At 34.9% G+C, this 21,463-nt stretch overlaps 1 protein-coding gene across 5 annotated transcripts in view; it reads left to right on the forward strand.

Annotated features, from left to right (window-relative positions):
- ATAD2B (ATPase family AAA domain containing 2B) overlaps positions 1-21,463 on the forward strand; it is a 122,278-nt gene that overhangs the window by 74,713 nt on the left and 26,102 nt on the right. For 3 of the 5 annotated variants that reach the window (XM_070799081.1, XM_070799080.1, XM_019969504.2), the window contains 3 exons: positions 8,554-8,739; positions 17,391-17,526; positions 19,561-19,757. In XM_070799081.1, the coding sequence (XP_070655182.1) occupies positions 8,554-8,739; positions 17,391-17,526; positions 19,561-19,757 (519 nt within the window). The remainder of the gene's footprint in view (positions 1-8,553; positions 8,740-17,390; positions 17,527-19,560; positions 19,758-21,463) is intronic. The other 2 variants (XM_070799082.1, XM_070799083.1) reach the window with 1 other exon arrangement.

The raw sequence follows: 21,463 nt of genomic DNA on the forward strand, positions 1-21,463 counted from the left end.
GAATAGATGGATTATTTAATAAATAGTCTTAGAAAACTGGCTGGCTCTATGAAGGAAAAAGAAAAACTGGATTTTCTGCCTAAAATTTAGGCCCAGTAAATTCTAGATTGTTAATGGAACTATTAAAGTATTAGGATAATTCACAGGGTCAGTATATTATCTTGGATATGGGAAAGTAATTTCAAAGCAATATATAGAAGCCAAGAAAAATAAGAACAAAATTGACTTTATAAAATTTTTTAATTACTCATGACAAAAAACTTTTCTTTAAATAAAATTAATAGATATAACCTGGTAAAGATTTGTATTTGCAACACATGTCAAGGACAATTTTCCTAGCTATACAAAAATATATTAAAATCAGGAAGAAGAAAGGATAACAACCTAATAAGAATTGGGAAAATAGGAACATGCCATTTATAGAGAGAAAAAAGTGGCAAATGCAACCAATAAAATTTTGAAAAGATTCTTTGCCTTACCTATAAGTGGAAAAAAAGCATGTTAAAGCAGAAAGATACTATTTTAAACAACTATCAACTTGTGAAAATGAAAAGCTTGATAAACCTAATATTGGATATATGAGCACTCATACTTGGTGAGTGGAAATGTAAATTTATTTTTTGAGCCAGGAAATTTACATTAAGAAACATTTCCTAAAGATGTATTAGCTATAAGTATTCACTCTTGAATGTACAGGGGTATTCATCAAAGTATTGTATAGAATTAGCAAATAATAAGACAAAAAGAAGCAAGCTAAATGTCCTTTTTATGGTGGACTGGCTAAAGTATAGTAACAGAAATACTAAGAAGTCTAACAAGAGTGAGGTAAAAGATTTATATAGGCTGATGTGGAAAGATGAAGGAGATATTAGTGGTCTCCTTTTGTTAGATATTGTAAGTCAATTCAAGTATGATCTTCTTTGTGTTAAAAAAAAAAAAAACTTAAAAAATATATGTCCATGTCTATATATAAGAAGAAATTTCATCCAAGAATTACCCTTCCCCCACAAAAAAAACCCGTTAAATAATTGTTGTTTTGGTTTGGGGGAAGAAATTTGGAGGATTAGGGGAATGAGTAAGCTTTGTCATTTTGGTTTACACTTTGCTATATAGTTTAGAATTTTTTTTTCTTTTTACTCATGTATTTGAAAGTTTCAGGCAAACTGAAAGATAAAATCACTTTGAAGGTAGAACATTTTCAAAATGAAGAGGGTATTCTCTGTCTGGTTAGTTGTTCCTTATGGCTACTGTATGTGTATATTCACAGTCATAATACTGGCTTCATGTTAGGTAAGGAAATCTTAGGAAATACATAGTAAACTGTATGTTGATCTTATGGGATCCTTGGTTTGTTTTTTTTCCCCTGAATCCTGCTTGGCATCATCGGGCTAAATTTGAATTCTAACTGCATGTACTTTGGTCTCTTTCACTTATCTTGGCTTTTGATACTTTTTTTTTCATGTTGGTGAGGAGGGTGGAGAGAAGTGTCACTTGGTAGTGGAAAACAACAAAACCCACTGCCTATTATTTGGGTTATGTTCCATTGCATCTAGTGGGTCAAGACAGCTCATCTTCTCTGCTTTCACCTACGAGCTTTTGGGTTGGAAGTGCGGCCTCTTCTTGAGTGACCAACACATGGATGTCTAATCTGCCCAGACACTGGTTCAATTGTATAGTCTTGATAGCTGAAGCTCAGACTTTCTCTGAATATTGAGCAGAGACCACATAAACCATCCCAGTTAATCCCTGACTTTGAATTTTAAGTGCATATTTTAATTTATTTATGATAATAAAACATACTACTGTCTTTTCCAGAAAACTCTTCAAAAATAGACTATTATATAATGAAACTGAGGAATTTTTTCTTAATTTGAGAAATTAAGAGATTGGCAAGCCTGGGTATAAGTAGGTAAAAAAGCCTTATGGAGAAAGAGTGTCTAACTGCCAAAATGCCGAGGAAAGAGAAACAAAAAAACCCTTCTCTCTATCCTTCTCTTGCCTATATTCACTTTCTTTTCTTCCCTTTTGGTTTACTTCTCTTGGTAGCTGGTCCTTCTGTAAACAAGATTATCTCTAAATAGATGTAGAATATAAGGGTTTGATCTGTGGCAAGTTATTCTGTGATTTTCTTTACCTCTTCCTCTGAGATGTGTAATGCAAATTAAATTGGGTTGTTTAATAGTGCAACATGAATGTGACAGGTAGTTTTAAAGGAAAGAAGTCTTGAATCAACCTTTCAAAGTTTGTATTTATGTGTGTTAAGATGGAAGGAGCGGAAGAGCCCTACTTCATATTTCTTTATGCCATGGGGATCATGTTTAGTTTTATGCTTGTTCTTTAAAACATCCTCACACAAGCAGATATGTGACAAAACTTTTTCTTCTTCTGAATGCCTGGGCTATTGATTAATTTTATCGGTTGCATGAAAAGTGGTAAAGGAGTTAGTTTCTGCTGTAGGGTTTTCTCATTGTTTTTTAAAGTTTAATGAGAATGAGAATCTCCTGGGGGTGCTTATTAAAATTTCTGATTCTCTGGCTCCAAACCCAGAGATTCTGATTCATGAAATTTGAGATGAGCCCAGAAACCTGCACTTTTAATGTGCATCCCAGTTGCTACTATTTTGTCTTCAGTAAATAAACACTTAGAAATATAGTTTTAGCTCAGGGGTTCCTAACCCCAGGGCCATAGCTGGTACCAGTCTGTGGCCTGTTAGGAACCGGGCTGCACAGCAGGAGGTGAGTGAAATTTCATCTGTATTTACAGTTGCTCCCCATTGCTGGCATTACTGCCTAAGCTAAGCCTCTTGTCAGATCAGCAGCTGCATAGTAAATGTAATGCATGTGAATCATCTCAATATCCATGGCCCGCCGCCTCCCCCACCCCCCATGGAAAAATTGTGCCAAAAAAAAGTTTGAAAAAGAGTTGGGGACTGCTGTTTTTGCTGATTACTGGACAGTAGTTTGACATTTAAAACTGAAACAATTGCCAGAGTTCATAAAGTAGCTCTGTGTGTGAACATGTCTGTATGTATTTTACTTAGCATTTCATAGTTTTCCAAAGACTCTGAGGGTAGGAGAATGAAAACTGATGTAGCCTGGAAGATTTGTGGTTGTCCCAGTCAGTTCACAAGTAATTGTTGAGCCCCTACAATGAGGCTGGAGATGTCAGTATCCGCAGTAAAAAATTTACTGTGTTAACACTCTCTAAAAAATAAAAATGGGAGAGGGAGAGGGTGGGAAGATTTGGGAGAATGGCATTGAAACATGTAAAATAACATGTATGAAACGAGATGCCAGTCCAGGTTCGATGCACGATACTGGATGCTTGGGGCTAGTGCACTGGGACGACCCAGAGGGATGGTGTGGGGAGGGAGGAAGGAGGAGGGAGGAGGGTTCAGGATGGGGAACACATGTATACCTGTGGTGGATTCATTTTGATATTTGGCAAAACTAATACAATTATGTAAAGTTTAAAAATAAAATTAAAAATAAATAAATAAAAGGAAAAAAATAGCAGCTCTAATGAGGTGGACAAATCTAGACAAATTATACAGAGTGAGGTAAATCAGAAAGAGAAAGACAAATATTGTATATTAATGCATACATATGAAATCTAGAATGATGGTACTGATGAATCTATCTACAGGGCAGCAGTGGAGATACAGACATAGAGAACTTTCAAAAGCTGGGGAAGAAGGTGGGATGATTTGAGAGAGAAGCATTGAAACATAGAGATTACCATATGTAAAATAGATAGCCAGTGGGAATTTGCATATGATGCAGGGAACTCAAAGCTGGTGCTCTATGACAACCTAGGGGGTGGAATGGGCAGGGAGGTGGGGGGAGGTTTAAAAGGGAGGAAACATATGTGTACCTATGACTGATTCATGTTGTTGATGTATGGCAGAAACCATCACAGTATAGTAAAGTAATTATCCTCCAATTAAAAATAAAATGTTTTAAAAATAGCAACAACTGTGAGTCCCTTTTACTGACTTTTTCAGATGTATTTCTTTTCCCTCTTGTATCATTTCCATTGCTGATTTAGGAAAAAAGTGATTGATGAATGTGTTACTTAATTGTTTTCATTACTATTGAGGTATAATTGAATCGATAAAGCTTTGGAGTTTGGGTACTGTATGTTGTTATGAGTAATTTCACATGGTCAGTAAGGTTTTTTGGAGGGTGAAAGTTTTAGTATTTATTTTTCCCCAGAAAGAAATTACATCTGGAAATTCTCAGGGAAAATCTGTTTTGGTTACATGGCATTAAGGAATTAATATACTTACCTATGTGTATACTTTGGATTCTGTTGTGTTTGTGAAAGAGGATTTCTGGGTTTCTCCATAACACTCTGTGTATGCTGGGGATACTCTTGTGTTTGTGTACATGGCTACACATCTGTGTTTTGCCATAGCACTTTTTTTTTCCTTGGAGTTGTAAACAAATTAAATTATCCTGGCCCAAATTGTGTCACATTTACTGAAATTATTGAAGTTTTTAGCGATGAACATATCTTCATTGCTAGAAAAGGAACTTGGGTGTTTTAATTTTCAAGAAATGTTGATTTGTATTAAACACATTGTTCAGAAACTCTAGTATAGCTGTGTTTTTTAACAGGCTGATTTTATATGCTTGTAAAGAAATTGGGCTTTTAATTTCTTGAATCCTGAATCTTCAAACCTCAGGCAGTGCCTTATTTTCACATAGATGCTCAAAATGGAATAAGTGACATATGTGGAAGAAAGTTATCCATAATGGAGAAATAGTATTATTTTAACTTTTTTTTGATATCATGGTTTAAGGAATTAAACTTCTTTAAATAGTACTTTTTAATTTTTATAAAAATTGAGAATAAATTAGCCCCCAAGAATTTTCTTTTACTTATGTCTTATAATTTTAGTACATTCATAATATTGTAAAGTGACCAAGACAAATTCTGAAAATTTATTGATGATACAAAGTTGTTTTTCTCATGTAGCCCCTTTTAGAAAAGTGAAAACTGTACTGGCTTGGAGCTTTCTGCTTCACGCACCTTTGCATTTGAAATTACTCTAGTTTTCAGTTTTTAAAGTGGCTTGTTATAGGCTGTATATTCTTAATTTTTTAAAGATACAGTAAATTTTCATGCACTGAAAATTTTAATTTGGTATCTAGTGTACTGATTTGAGGTTTAGTTTTTGAACTAAGGACTCATAAATACAAGTGCAGTTTATATTGTTAGTGCTTCCTTGCATGAAAGGCCCAATTTTTGCCTTTCATATCATCAATACTTGGAGAAAATAGTTTGTGGTTTTTTTTCAAATAAAGAAAAAAAAAAGTTATATACAGGACTCTGATGTCTGGGAGAGGAAGAGGCCAGAAGTATATTGTTTAAAGAATCAAAATGAACATTCACATACACTGGTGTTCGTTCATTTATTTGTGCAAGAGTGCTGGTCATGTCAGAGGTATTTTGAAACGGTTGGTTCAGTAATTTGGCCTACTGTCTTTTTTTCTCTATAACAGTTTTTCTGTTTTCTACTACACCTTGCACATCCACCAATCCAAGACACCCTATAGGTGAGTATTTTTCTAGTTATCAAATGGCATCACTTGTTCCCAAGACAGTTGCCGCTTCACTAAAACTAGCCTTTATTTTTCTCCTATGAAATATTTAATTAATTGATTTCACAGAGTGTATCTTATTCCATGGGGCTTCCGTTGTGACTCAGTGGTAAAGAATCCACCTGCCAATGCAGGAGACCCGGGTTTGATCCCTGGGTCGGGAAGATCCCCTGGAGGAGGAAATGGCAACCTACTCCAGTATTGTTGCCTGGGAAATCCCATGGACAAAGGAGCCTGGAGGGCTTTAGTCCATGGGGTCACAAAAGAGTCAGACATGGCTTAGCGACTAAACCACCACAACTATCTTATTCTGCAACTTTTAAAATTACCTGGAAACTGTTGAAGAGCTGACTTTACATTAAAAACACACACACACACACAATATGATTAAACTTTTTAATCAGTTTTTAAATACTATCCTCAGAGTCTATTCTTTCTGGAATTTCATTTCAAAAATGGGAGAATTAGGACAGGTTGACTATTTAATGAAAATATAAAAGTTTATTTTAACATTCAGAGATAAAATGGAATAAGGAGTTAAAAAGGAAATTTGTTTTAGTAGCGTTTTTAAATTTTTCTGGAAATTAAGGATGTTTTTCATTTAAAAGTTTCAGAGAAAACTATTCCCTGATTATTGATATTGCATATAATTAGATTAATTCTTGATTCATGTAATTATATATTCATGGACCAGAAAGTCTGAGCCTTTTTATTTTTCTGTATTTATCTTAGACTTTTTTCCTGATCATTTTTTGCCCTCTAGGTTTTCAAATATAATTTCAAAAAGTTCTAATAAAGATGCTTTCCTAGAGTCTTTGGAAATAAAAAGGGTAATGAGGTATCATTATCTTATTCAGTGTGCTAATTTTGAGAGGTTTGGATGAGAAAAGGAAAGAAATAGAAATATCCCTCAACTCTTTTACAGTTGGTGATACTTATATATGTAGTTCAACCTTGCAGATACGTTTGAAACATCTATATTACTGCACTGTTTAACTTATGGCTCTGGAAAATTGTTTATTATCACTTAAACTGTCTGTTGCTTTGCCTGTACTCTCGTATCTTTGCTAGCAGGTAGATGTTCTCAATCCATATATTAATAGAAAATCTAACCTACAAATACTAGAATTAGCAAGGCAAATTTCATTTTTAAAAAAAGGCATGTTTTTTCATCTTTCCCTGGGCATGTGGTAACCTGCATGGCTGAATTAGGTAGTTTTGTGAGGTTTCTTAGTAAGCTGTGAAGTTTGTTAGTCTTTTTCATATAATCACCTTTTTCTTCCTGCTGGTTTTCCCTTGTTTTATCAGCAACAGCCTTGGTCACTGTCTTCTACATACCATGCCTGATTTGGGTGGCATGTAGTAAAATTAAAACCTTTTTTTTGGAATCAAATACCTTTCTTGCCTTTGTGCTCCTGTGTGGTTCCTTCCTTTTGCCAACATTTATGCTTGTTGTTCTCTTGTGAATCTTCTACATGAACTTTGGAAAATAATAATCCTTGGATTTCGACGTCCAGGTTAAGAGGGTGTGTATTTGCAGAAAAGGTCAAAATTTGAAGGTCCTGAAGGAGTTGTACTGTACAACTGTTCTGGATTGGTGGATATGCAAATGTTAAAGGAAGGGAAGGAACAAATATTACTTTTGATGTGAGTGATCATAACATCTACATTTCCAATTAGGGGGAAATTTTTATTTTAGTGTCTTTCATCTGGTTTATTATTACATTGGCAGTATATTTTATTTTACACAGGAGATTTAAAACTATATAAAATATAATATTTGAAAAATTCATGCAAGTGGTAGGCTTACTCATTAAAGAAAAATAATCCTTTTGAATCTTAAGAATGTTTTGATAATCATTTAAACTATTTGATTCTCATTTCTGTATCTTGCACATTACATAGGCTAATTGAAGTGTGTTTAAGAGAAAATAGAGAATTTTAGAAGTAGAGTTTTTATATTGAAGAGGGAGAGACAGGTTTATTTTTTTCTGGCTGCACCGCATGGCATGTGGATCTTAGTCCCCAACCAGGGATCAAACCTGTGCCCTGCATTTGAAGCATGAAGTCTTAACCACTGGACAGCCAGGGAAGTCCCTGATGGTCAGATTTTTAACTTACTCATACACTTGTTAAAGGTACTGAAGAGATGTCATATTAACTTGTAAGAATTTGTTGATGGACTATTGAGTTGTTGTTGACTTTTATGTAAAAGGGCAGTAGTTCTGTCTGGCAACTTATTAATTGCCAGCCTGGTCTTTATTTGCATGTGTTGGCAGACTGTGACTGAAGCTATGGTTAAGACTCTTTAACACCTAGGGAAACTTTATTTTCTACTTTCTGAAGTGGGAGTGTCTCATGGTTTTTTCCTAATTTATTTATTGCTTTTTAGAGATTAAAGGTGTTTTGTGACTATTTTATAGAAGATTGAGTTAAGGTAATGGGAGGTAAACAAGTGGTTCAGCCGAATAGTTCATTAAGTTTAAGCTTTAGGGTGGCATATCTTGGTTAAAATATTTAATCCATATGTTGAGTGATTTTAGGCAGTGTGCACGAACGTGTAAACTGTGTCTTCTTTTTCTTCTTTGTGCTTCCTGATAATCACTCTTACGTAGGTGACATATAGGTGCATGCTTATCTCTTTATTTGCAGCATTATAGTGGTGTTTTACTTTATGTGATAGAGAAATGGAGCAATATGATACCTTTATACTATTAATACATACTGAGTAGGAATAATAACAAAATATTCTCCTTTTCTTAGGTGGGATAAGGGTAGATAGAAGTTGTATGTATGGTTTGTGCATTATGTCTTGAACAACTTAAATATTGAGGCTGACCGTAATTATAGTAACAGGCCTGACACATTTAATGTATTGGGAAGTTACTGTGTAGACTTTAGAATAATTTCTATTTGAATTTTTAATGCCAGTTCTTTCCTTAATTAGATTTTTCGTGAAGCTCGAAGAACAGTACCTAGTATTGTTTACATGCCTCACATTGGTGATTGGTGGGAAGCTGTCAGTGAAACTGTGAGAGCAACTTTTCTGACTCTACTACAAGATATACCGTCATTTTCACCCATATTTCTGTTGTCTACCTCTGAAACCATGTACAGTGAACTGCCTGAAGAGGTAAGAACTGACTAAATATTTATGTTTTCTTATGGTTTTAAAATAGTTTTCCTTGTAATTTGACATATTTTGTCAAGGTTCATGCCTTGGTTGTACCAAATATTAGCCATGTGACTTGTTAGTTAACTTTTTAAGTTTCGGTTTGTTATTTTTTGATATATATTTTGATATATTCCTCAGTATTGTTGTGAATTATGAGACAATTCATGCTTAGACTGGACCATGATGTATATAGTAACTACTAAGAACACCTTAGCTGTATCGTCGTCAGTGCCATTATAATTATTCTTCTCCTTCTTACCATCTGTTAGATTATTTTGGTGGGATTTGACCTTTCCTCTCTTTCATTGGTAGCATCATGTTGTGCATATTTTTAAAACCTGATATTTAACATTTGAATTCAAATCCAACTCAATAGTAGAGAATTAGGTAAAAATCACAGGTGTTTCAGAAAAAATGAGATCAACTCGTGAATGAAATTGCTTTTTAAGAAATTATTTTAACATTCTAAGCATACCAGGTTTTGAAATAATCTCCTTTAGAAGTGCTTAGAAATATTTTGCCCAAGCAACACAGTTCTTATAAAAGCTTTATATGTTTCAAATTTTATAGTCTAAATCTTGATTACCTAGAATTTTATGATTCAGATTTTTTTACCAAGTTCTTTTGTTCTGTTTCAGCTCTTTTTATATATCTTGCTAAAGTGAGTTTGTACAACTTACTGCTCTTGTAAGAAAAGTATATTAAATGTAGAATATTTCTCTTTTTTTTATTCAGAGTCTGATATTATTGAGACCATTAATCAGTATTTTTTTTTTTTCTTTAATCGCAGGGAGCGGTAAAGTTTAGTGGAAAGATGTGTGCAGTAATAGTCAGAAAAATACACTTGTTGGTGTGAGATAATATATGTGAATTTATTTTGAAAACCACAGAGCTACAAAATGTTTGGTATTATAAAGTTGGAATGCTTTTGAAATGATTTAGGAGAATGGACTGAACCTGGACATAACTGAACCTAGGAGCCACATCTTAAAATTTGATCCTCTCAACTAGTTTTATTATTATAATTTTATAAAAATTAAAGAAAATTAGAATAATTAAGGGTTCTAGGCAGAAATATATATTTGCCTAAAGTGTCCCTATATTGTTAAAAAATTTGTAAATAAAAGTATTACTAAACCTATCTTCGTGATACAGCAGTTTTAGTTTTGCATATCCTTGTTTATTTGCATATGTGATTTTATTGTTAGTTTAGTTTTATAAAAGCTAACATTGCATCATATACATTTTCAGTGTTGCTATATTATACTTTTTTTGTGAATTCCAATATCCTTAATTAATAGCTAAAATACTAGAAATTTACTAGCATCGAATCCTAAAATTTCAGCACCCACCCTCCCATCTTCTGTATTCTTCACCCTTATTATACCAAATAGTTACTAAAGATATCAAGGATAGTCACTGTGGGACAAAGTGACACACTTATTTGTGGGGTGAAGATTATGGAGATTTTGTTAGACTACTGGTTACATTATATGTTTTATATTAATTTATATTAATTGTCCTTAGAAAAGCCTCCTCTACCCCAAGCCTTTCATTTTAATTTCAGCTTTGCCATTAGTATATTGCTCTGTTTCGGTCACAGACAAATATAGTAGTGAATAATACTTAGTGAGTATTGATAAATATTTGGTTAATAATTAAAAAGCATAGAGAGTTGCCAACTGAGTAACTAGGTTAGCAAGGTGCCAGATTGATGGAAGAAAAATTGAAGTACACAGTGGGTAGCAAAAGACTAAGTGATTCTAAAAGAAAGAAATGGCCAGTTACTATAGTGTGTTTAAGAAAATTCAGTGGTAAATTAAAATAACAATAAGATACAGATTAAAAAAGAAAAGTTTCATAAGCTCTCTTCAGGACGGTTCATAGTAATAGATCTAAATAAAAAACATTCATTTAAGTTCAGCGATGCCATTTATAGATAAGTAGTTTTTCATAGATAAACAAAAAAGATAGAACACAAACAGCACAAAAAGTTACCATAGCCTTTCTTCATGGACAGAGTTTTTTAGGAACAAACACAAAGATATGGCACAGGCAACATAAAAAATACCAGAGTATTTATCATAGCTTTTCTTCATAGATTGGAAACTAAATATCTTATAGCAGGGGATTGCTTAGGTCATAGTAGATTCCTTCCATGAAATACAGTCAGACCATTAAAAATATTGATGTAGAAGACAATGTCATGGAAAGATGCTTGACTATATTGCCAAAAATTATAGGCATTTATATTAGTATGTATGGCTTTGCTGCTAAGTCACTTCAGTCGTGTCCGACTGTGTGTGACCCCCGTAGACGGCAGCCCACTAGGCTCCTCTGTCCCTGGGATTCTCCAGGCAAGAATACTGGAGTGGTTTGCCATTGCCTTCTCCAATGCATGAAAGTGAAAAGTGAAAGTGAAGTCGCTCAGTCGTGCCCGACTCTTCGCAACCCCATGAACTGCAGCCTACCAGGCTCCTCCGTCCATGGGATTTCCCAGGCAACAGTACTGGAGTGGGTTGCCATTGCCTTCTCCATGTATGGCTTTATCTGGGTTTATATAGAAATAATTATGTATATATAGTCATATATATAAATAAAACTATATGTAACTATTAATAATAGTAATTATCACTGGGTCTTAAGATTTTAGTTATTTTTGTTATCTGTTTTCTAAATCTTCTGTAATAAATGCTACTTACTGTTCTCATCAGGAAATAAACTCATTCAGAGATGAAAAGAAAAGGTTCTCTACTAAATTTTTAAAAGCAAAGCAAAACAAAAAAGAATTAGTCATCATGGGACTAATAGGGATACAAAAATGTTTTCTTTCTCTGGGACAAAGTGACAATTTCATCCTTTAGAGCCCTTTTAAAATTCTCTTATAAATGTGTCTTTGTATCTTTCCCTCTTTTTTAAATCCAGAGTTCAGTTCAGTTCAGTCGCTCAGTTGTGTCCGACTCTTTGTGACCTCATGAACCATGGCATGCCTGGCCATCCTGTCCATCACCAACTCCCCGAGTTTACCCAAACTCATGTCCATTGAATTGGTGATGCCATCCAACCATCTCATCCTCTGTTGTCCCCTTCTCCTCCTGCCCTCAAACTTTCCCAGCATCAGGATCTTTTCAAATAAGTCAGCTCTTAGCATCAGGTGGTCAAAGTACTGGAGTTTCAGCTTCAACATCAGTCCTTGCAGTGAACACCCAGGACTGATCTCCTTTAGGATGGACTGGTTGTATCTCCAGTCCAAGGGACTCTCAAGAGTCTTCTCCAATACCACAGTTCAAAAGCATCAATTCTTCTGTGCTCAGCTTTCTTTATATTCCAACTCTCACATCTATACATGACTACTGGAAAAACCATAGCCTTGACTGCTGCTGCTAAGTTGCTTCAGTTGTGTCCCACCCTGTGCGACCCATAGACAGCAGCCCACCAGGCTCCCCCGTCCCTGGGATTCTCAAGGGAAGAACACTGGAGTGGGTTGCATTTCCTTCTCAATGCATGAAAGTGAAAAGTGAAAGTGAAGTCGCTCAGTTGTGTCCAACTCGTAGCGACCCCATGGACTGCAGCCTACCAGGTTCCCCCGTCCATGGGATTTTCCAGGCAAGAGTACTGGAGTGGGGTGCCATTGCCTTCTCTGTAGCCTTGACTAGACGGACTTTATTTTTCATATTATCTTAAATATTATAGTGAGTATGTTTCATAGCAGAAATGGAGTATTAGTAGAATAATATGTTTAAGTAAATATGCATGTACTGGAGGGAATATTTTCAAATTTTTTTTTAACTGATGAGGCATTTCATCCAAAAAAAAATTGGAAATCATCATTCTAGACTGACTGTTACCCAATTGTGATCCATGGACCCCTGTGGGCCCCACAAGACATTCAGAGATTTGTCACATTCCTCTTTTTTCTTGTTTAAGCTGTGTATCTTCTTTTGTTTATTTTGGCTGTGCTGAGTCTTTGTTGCTATGCTGGCTTTTTTCTAGTTGCAGGGAGTGAGGGTACTCTCTAGTTGCCGTGTGTGGGCTTCTCATTGCTGTGGCTTCTCTTGATGTGAAGTGTGGGCTTTAGGGCACAGTGGACTTCAGTAGCTGTGGCACAGGGGGTCAGTAGTTGTGGTCCCTGGGCTCTAGAGCACAGTCTCAGTGGTTATGGTGCGCGGGCTTAGTTGCTTTGCATCATGTGGGATCTTCCCAGACCAGGGGTTGAACACATGTCTCCTGAATTGGCAGGCAGATTCTCTATGACTGAGCCACCTGGGAAGCCCTGTATCTTCTTGAATATGGGTTTTCTTAATGTATACCAATCACAACAACATTATTGTAGCAGATTGAATACAGAAGCAGAAAATGAGAATCCAGTTGTCTTTCATTAAGCCAGACATTAAAGAGATTTGAAGAAATGTAAAATAATGCCACTTTTCTCACTGAATTTTATTTTACATATATAATATTTTATATTTTGAAAAAAATATGTCTTTCAAAAGAGTGTTTTGTTGTTCAGTCGCTAAATCATGTCCGACTCTTGTGACCCTATGGACCACAGCACACCAGGCTTCCCTGTCCTCTACTATATCCTCGAGTTTGCTGAAGTTCATGTCCATTGAGTCAATAATGATATTCAACAGAATATGCGTTGTTAAATTTATCTTTTTGAAGTATCATTGATTTACAGCATTGTGTTAATTTCTACTATGCAGCAAAGTGATTCAGTTATACATACATTCATATTCTCTTCTATTATTCATTTTGTATGTAATAGTTTGTATCTGCTAATCCCAAACTCCCAATATAACCCTCCCCCTTGGCAACTACAAATCTGTTCTCTAGGTCTGTGATTCTTTGTTTCATAAATAATTTCATCAGAAGAATATATTTTAGTGTTGACATATAATAGGTTTTAAATGAATACATTATTTGAAAGGTTCTTAGTTTTAATTTTTAGTGCATAGATATTGGCCAATATAACCCAGATAAACAAAAGCTCTTTTAGGTTCTTGAGTAATTTTTAAGAGTTTAATGAAGTGTGGAGACCAAAACATTTGCGTCTCTAACCACTACCACAAGCTCTTTGAGAGGAGGGGATTGTCTTATAGCCCTTCCTTCCTGATACACTGGAATTGCTTAGTAAATGTTTGTTACATGGAAAAAGAAATTGACCGTTGAATTACCACAAAGGCTTTACGTAAGTCCTGCCTAACCTCATTCCTTTTTTTTTTTTTTTTTTTGGCAAAATTCTAGTGTAAGTAATATACTTCTGTAGACCCTGAAGATTTTTTCTGAGAACAGTTGGAGAATTTTAGTTGAGATATATGAAAATTACAAGCTATTTCTATTTAGGAGAATTAGGAAAAAAGAGTCCAAGGTTGAACAAAGAAAAGAGATTTTTAAACAAGGAAGCAGATAGAAGTTGAAACTTGAATTCTTATATATTGCTGGAGGATTGTAAAATGGTGTAGCCACATTGAAAAGTTGGCAGTTCTTAGAATGTTCTGATATGACTCAGCATTTTCACTCCTAGGTAACTACTCCAGAGAAGTATAAACATACATTCACCCAGAGACTTGTACACCAGTGTTGCTACTAGAATTATTCTTCATAGCGGAAATAACCCATTCATTAATTGGTGATTAGTGAAGCAAAATGTCATATATACAGAGTGAAATATTATTCAGCAGTAAGTGGAGTAAACTGCTGATAACACTGTCCAGCGTGAGTGAACCTCAATATATTATTCTAAAAGTGAGAGAAGCTGGGCACAGAAGACTACCAGTTCTATGATATGTGATTTCCAGAAGAACTGAAATCTCTAGATGCAGAAACCAAACCAGTGGTTGTCAGCTGGGAGTGAAGTGTAAATAGACTTGAGATGGGCACAGGGGAACTTTTTGGAGGTAATGGAAATATTTTTTTAGTAAAACTGACTTGTGATGGTTGCACAGCTGAATTAATTTACTAACAATTATGGAACTTAAAGTTTCAGAGAGAAAGTAGGAGGTATGTCTAAGTTTATCTGGAAAAGTCAGAGAAAGCTTCACCCAAAAAATATTGACTTGAGTGGAGAGTTTAAAAAAATGTTTAGGAAAGAGTGATTAGCATATATAAAAACCATTGTGAACCAGTGTGAAAGAGAACATGATTCATTCAGGGAATTAATATGAGTTTCGTCTTGTTGCAGCATGAAGTTTGAGTCTGGGAACATCAGAAGATAGGAGTGAATTTAAAGACAAAAAGGCTGTTGATAGTAATCAGACAGGCAAATCAGGGGGATTATTGTAGACTTGCTTTTGGTTTGCTTTTATATTCATGAAGTTCAACACAATGTTGAAAAATGATCAGAAGGAAGAATATTTAAAATTGAAATTAAATGTTTTGCTTTAAACAAAACACTTGAACAAAATCTTGTTGCTTCCAGGGTTTTGAGTTCTGTTTATTTTTAAAGAACCAGTTAATGTTAGCATTTTCAGCTATGTCTTCTCTGTATATTTGCTATATCTTCATCTTTGCCCCTTGTAGGGTCTCTTCTGTTTCACTAGCTCTGTTAAAACACTTCTGGCATGGTATCATAGTACTTTCTTGTGAGACTTGAGACTTGACAGCAGAAAGTAAGCCTCTTTTCTTCAGGTTTATAACTACAATGTCTGGCATGATATTTGGCACATAATGGATGTTCACTAGTAAATTTGTTTGCCAGAACTTTCAAGAAAAGCCTTGCATAGCATAGATTGAAGGGTTTAAAGGATTTTTACATGAAGGTTGTCTTCAAAGAAAATATTGGACGGGCACAAGGTGAAATTTTATATTAACTCTTGAAGGATTTGGCTTTGAGTTGAGGTAATTTCCCATCCAAATGCTGAATTCTGATGGCTCTTTTTCATTAATTGTCTCTTCTCTGTCTTAGAATTTTAGAGTTAAAAATGGCCTTTACAGCTTATATAATCTAGTCTTCTCTATTTATTCATTTTATGACCTCAGGCCAGTCACATAAACCTTTCCAAGCCTAAGTTTTTTTATCTGTAAAATGAGGGGCTTCCATGTACCTCCTTGTTACAAAGATACGTTAAAATAATTTTTAAGAATTTCTACAATTCATAGTGACAAACTGAATGGACTATCCAAAGTTTATAAGAAATATATGCCTGAATTTGGGCTAGAATCTGATGTCTTAAATTTTAATCCAGTATTTCCATACTGTCATGGTGGGGACTTCTTTCCATATTAGTGACTTTTTTCCTTGTTTTATTTGCAGTTTCCAATTTGATGTGGGCTGGGAAACAAAACCACAAGCTTTACTCATTCAGTACATGCTTATTAAGCATTGCTAGGTACCAGGTATAGTGGTAGGTATAGGAAAATAGATGAATTCTGTTCTCAGGAAGTTTGGTGTCTAGAAGTAAGAAAATAGACCTTCTTAAAAAAAATCAAATGAAGTGTATAGACAAATGTGAATGATGTAAAGAGGATTTAAATAGCATATTTTAGAAAGGGGACATCTGGGGTCAGAGTCTTTATAGAGTAGGTGAACAAAGGAGAGGTGGCAGTCCCTAACTGTGAGGAATTGGGATATGAGTATGGCAGGCTTAATTTTGCTTGGGAGTTTTGCATGGAAGGTGATGTCACTGTGGAGCATCCTTTGATGAGATTGAAGGTATAGTTTGTTTGCTCTGAAACCAGGATTCCAGAGGATCCAGTGGGATAGACTCAGTAGGGAAAGAGCCCAGGAGGGGAAGTCAGTGGATAGGAAGCACACAAAAACATCTTAAGAGAAGGTGATGCTGTTAGCATCTTCCTTGGTCTCTATTGTGTTGACAAATTGTAGATAATTACTTTTCAGTTCATGTAACAGCTCTTTGCCAACAAAGGTCTGTCTAGTCAAGGCTATGGTTTTTCCATTGGTCATGTATGGATGTGAGAGTTGGACTGTGAAGAAGGCTGAGCGCCGAAGAATTGATGCTTTTGAACTGTGGTGTTGGAGAAGACTCTTGAGAATCCCTTGGACTGCAAGGAGATCCAACCAGTCCATTCTGAAGGAGATCAGCCCTGGGATTTCTTTGGAAGGAATGATGCTAAAGCTGAAACTCCAGTACTTTGGCCACCTCATGAGAAGATTTGATTCATTGGAAAAGACTCTGATGCTGGGAGGGATTGGGGGCAAGAGGAGAAGGGGACGACAAAGGATGAGATGGCTGGCTGGCATCACTGACTCGATGGACGTGAGTCTGAGTGAACTCCGGGAGTTGGTGATGGAAAGGGAGGCCTGGCGTGCTGCGATTCATGGGGTCGCAAAGAGTTGGACACGACTGAGCGACTGAACTGAACTGAACTGAACAGCTCTTCAAGATTGTCCCCATCTGACTATTGTAATCAACTATCCTTTTTTATATCATAATTATTAATGACTTGAACTGGATCATTATTTCATTCTTGTTTATTCCATGAGGTTGAACCTCTCAACAGCATAGCCTAAGACTACTTTAATCCCACATGAATGTTCAGTGAACATTGAAAATGGTACCGAAGTTGAAATTATAATTTGGTATAATATAAAGCTTTTAATTCTCTTAATATTTAATGTCTTTGTGTGTGTGTGTGTATGTGTGTAGGTTAAATGTATCTTTAGAATACAGTACGAAGAGGTCTTATATATTCAAAGGCCTATTGAAGAGGACAGAAGAAAATTTTTCCAAGAACTGATTCTCAATCAGGCCTCAATGGCTCCACCACGAAGGAAACACACTGGTAAAGTTCCTAAAGCCTTTAGGAAAATGGGGGTGGGGAAGGCGTTGGAATTAAGAAATATCCTTTCTTGGAGTCATTAAAGCAAAACAGTTCTTTGTGGAAGACAGTTTTTCAAGTTTTGTTTAACTTTAGATGGACACATGGAAGTGGCCATTGTGTTTAACTGACTTGAGATTGGAAAGTACAGCTTCATCGTTAAAGCTTTTCTAATGGATGACTGTTAATGAAGTAATCTCCTTATCACTTCAATCCAGATGCTCTAGTAGATTTATGAGACTCAAAAAGTCATAGAAAAAGTCTTTAGTTCTGCTCTGTTTTAGTCATTTTTAGTACTGAGGGCTTCAACTAGCAGGTTGTGAACAACAGGTGTTGTGTTGATTGCTTTCTGGTTCAGGGTTGTTTTGTTGGGCCTGATTAGAACAATTGCCTTTTCTGGTTTATTTTATTTATTAATTGATTTTTAAAATATTTATTGACCACCTGTTTTGTTAAATATATTATGCTAGGCACTTGGAAGTCTATCATGGCTCTCTTTAAGCATTAGAGTTTTCTTGGCCTTAAGAGGGGCCTCAAAATTATTCAGTCCTCTGACTTAAGAAAGGGCTGCATTCTAAGTTATTCAGTAATTTCTTTTCCTAATCTTAAAGGTGGAAAGATTTTTACCACCTAAATCTTAAAGGTGGTAAAAGATAAGATCCTCTTGATTAATCTGTCTTTCAGTGTCTTTGAAAAAAATATTTATTAGAAAAAATTTAAGCCTCTTATCTTTTGTTCAATTTTTGTGTGTTTCTCATGGCTGTTCTTATGGGATATTTAAATACATTTCCCATTTCTGCCAACTCCTTACTGTTTCATACTTTGTTTTTCATTGGTTATGTTATTAAATACTTCTTTGTTTTTCAGTGGTTATATTATCCAATACTTTAATAAATCTATGGCCCGTTAGTGGCTCCTTTTCACATTTTTCTCAGTGTTTATAAAATGGACATCTATCAAATGAATATAGTGGTGGGGTTTTCCCCCCAGAAACCTTGGGAAATTTAACGTGGAAGTTATACCTTCTGGTTATTGGTTGTTGCTTTCTCCTAATCTAAATAACAGCATTTAAAATATTTTATTATTAAAGTGATTCATTTTAATAAAGTATCTTGCATGTTCCTAGATATATTAAAGTCCTGTAGATCTGAATTTTCTATGTTAAGGATTAACATTATTATTATTATTTTTTTGAGTTGTTCCTCCTGTTGACTTTCATTTTTCATCTTAGGGGCTATTTAGAAATCAGCAAGAATACTTAGAATTTTAATCCTGAGCTTCAGTGTGATACCAGGAAAATCTTTTAAGGAATTAGAGAGCATTATGATTAGGCAAGTTAATACTTTACCTTCTAAGAAGATGTTTTGTTTGTTTTACAGTATATAGTGAATACCATAGATTTTATATATAAAACTTAAGACTGGGTTTTCCATCTTCTCTATGTCTTTGGGGTTTTTTTTTAGTTACTGTTTCCCCCCCCCCATGCCCTGCAGGTGCCATTTACTATCCTAACTGTGTTGTATTAAGAATATGAGAGTAGGAGACTTGTGTAAAATCAGAAGTGTTTGGGAATGGGAGGGATCAAAGGATTATTACTTGCCTGTTTAACTTTCATGCATATAAAGCAACCTTGTTTTGAGAAATAATCTTTAAATAAAGTTGACTTCAGCAAACCATATACAGGTACTTCACCTCAAGATATTTATGTTGATTTGAAATATTTCTCTTAAAGTTGTATATAAATAACATCTCAAGATCAAATTATTTAAAATTATATCATGTGCCCTTTAAAGAAGTCCTGTTGTAAGTTATTTTATAAATAATTCCCTTATGTACTTTTGTTCCCATTCAAATCTTTACTTGCTGGATTTGCATGGTTCATGTATATTTGGAATTCTGTTCTTAAAAGAACATTTCAAGGGAGTGCCAGAAAAATAATTGAGGTAGGTCATGGACCTGCCGTGTTGGAATCTTAACATTTTCTTCTACTTTCTTCAGGTCTTTGTGCAATGGAGGTACTTCCACTTGCATTACCTTCTCCACCTCGTCAGTTATCAGAATCAGAGAAAATTCGGATGGAGGACCAAGAGGAAAATACTTTAAGAGAGTTGCGGTTGTTTCTCAGGGATGTAACCAAGAGGCTGGCGACAGATAAACGCTTTAACATCTTCAGCAAACCGGTGGATATTGAAGAGGTCTTGTTTCAGTAGTGTGCAAACAATGAAGTTGAACTGGCTAAAAGAAAAAAATATTGACATCTTTTTTTGGAAGGAAAAAAAGCAAAGGCATGGATGAATATTACCCCTAGCCTGTAAAATTTTAATCCATGTGATAACTACCAGTGTCATCAGCAAACATCTGGTGACTTTGGGTGAAATTAGTGACAGTTTGTATATGTCCTCTTAATTAGTACTGATCTTTGCAATCTCTTATTCTTCAACTTAAGAAGAGGATTAAAAGTTACTTTAGTGAATTGTCCATACTAGGCTATTTTTATTCCAGGATAAATCCTGCTTTCCAAAAGAATATTGGTATTAATCAATTAATACCAATTTCCCAAATTGTGTGTATATCTTACTGAAAGAGGTAGCTAAGAAACCTGAAATGTGACTTTCATTATTTTGGAAATGCCTCTGACTAAGATGCTATATGAAGTTAAGCACAGCCTGTTATTTTTCTCTAAGAATTTTCTCTGCTCCCAGTGGAAAATTTCTCACTTTCTATGTGTATTGTTTTGTGTCCTTGTGGGAGCATGATTTGTGATGATGAAAAAAGAAATTTTCCATTTGGAATCTACTATAATACTGTATAATACATTTTATTTTATTTTATCCTGGGATAATGTAGTGTGTGGATGAACACAATGCAATCTTTACTAGCCTTCTTCTTATAGTTCAGACTCCATGTTTGAACAACTTTGGTGTTTTTATTTTTAATTTTTTATTCTTTTTTAAAAATTTGAATTATGAAGTGGTTCAGAGTTTAATGTTGTGTCCTTGTTGTGAAATCTGTACTCTTGGATCTGAGCAGATTCCTTTGGAACCATTACCTCGTCTATGCCTGGGAGCTAGTGTTATGTTTTTTCCTCTTGGAAAGCCTGAATATATCTATTCTTCCACATCTTCCTTTTGGGAATAAAGGGACTGTCTAATTTTATTTGTATATTTATCCACAACACATAGTTTTTGCTATTTGATCCTTTCAGCACCACCACAGAGGTCATTATTATGTTTGCAGTTGAAGAAACTGAGGCTTGTTGTCAAGTGACATACCAAGAAAAACATTTCTTAAAATTTGAAGCCCATGTTCTTTATATCACAGCTATCTTCCATTTTTTTCCTGCTGGAATGACAAGGCTTGCCTATTTGCTTTTACAATTAATACATATGATTCTGTATTTGTGAAGCATAGTTTTTAATCTCATGATGTTTTCAGAAAATCGTAAAACTATAAGCCACCTTTAAAGGTTGTTAAAAATGTTTATTTCAAATTGTTTATGGGAGTGCTGACACTTAGTTGGTAAGGACTTGCCCCCAAGTCAGTCTCCCAGGCTGAGAATGAACCAGCTTGGTCTTTGCCCAGGAAAACATTTTCTGTCTAACCAGAAGAGATTGTCAGATTTCACATGCCATCTGTGATAGAGTAAAAGTTATATAAATGATGGTAAGGCAGTAAAAGGGGATAAAAAATGTTGGTCAGTTAAAACTTTTATTTTAGAGTTATGCTTTCTCTTTTTCCTCTTTTTTTTTTTCTCCTCAATTTCTTTACTTCTTTGTTTGCTTTTAAGGCTGAAAACATAGGAGTCTCTGGGAAGGATAGAGAAGGGAAACTAAAATAATAACATTTAGATAACCTAAAAACACAAAAACTTATATGAATTTGAAATGTCTAAAAACATTGA

The sequence above is a fragment of the Bos indicus genome, chromosome 11 (genome assembly GCF_029378745.1).
Source record: "Bos indicus isolate NIAB-ARS_2022 breed Sahiwal x Tharparkar chromosome 11, NIAB-ARS_B.indTharparkar_mat_pri_1.0, whole genome shotgun sequence".
NCBI lineage: Eukaryota > Metazoa > Chordata > Mammalia > Artiodactyla > Bovidae > Bos > Bos indicus.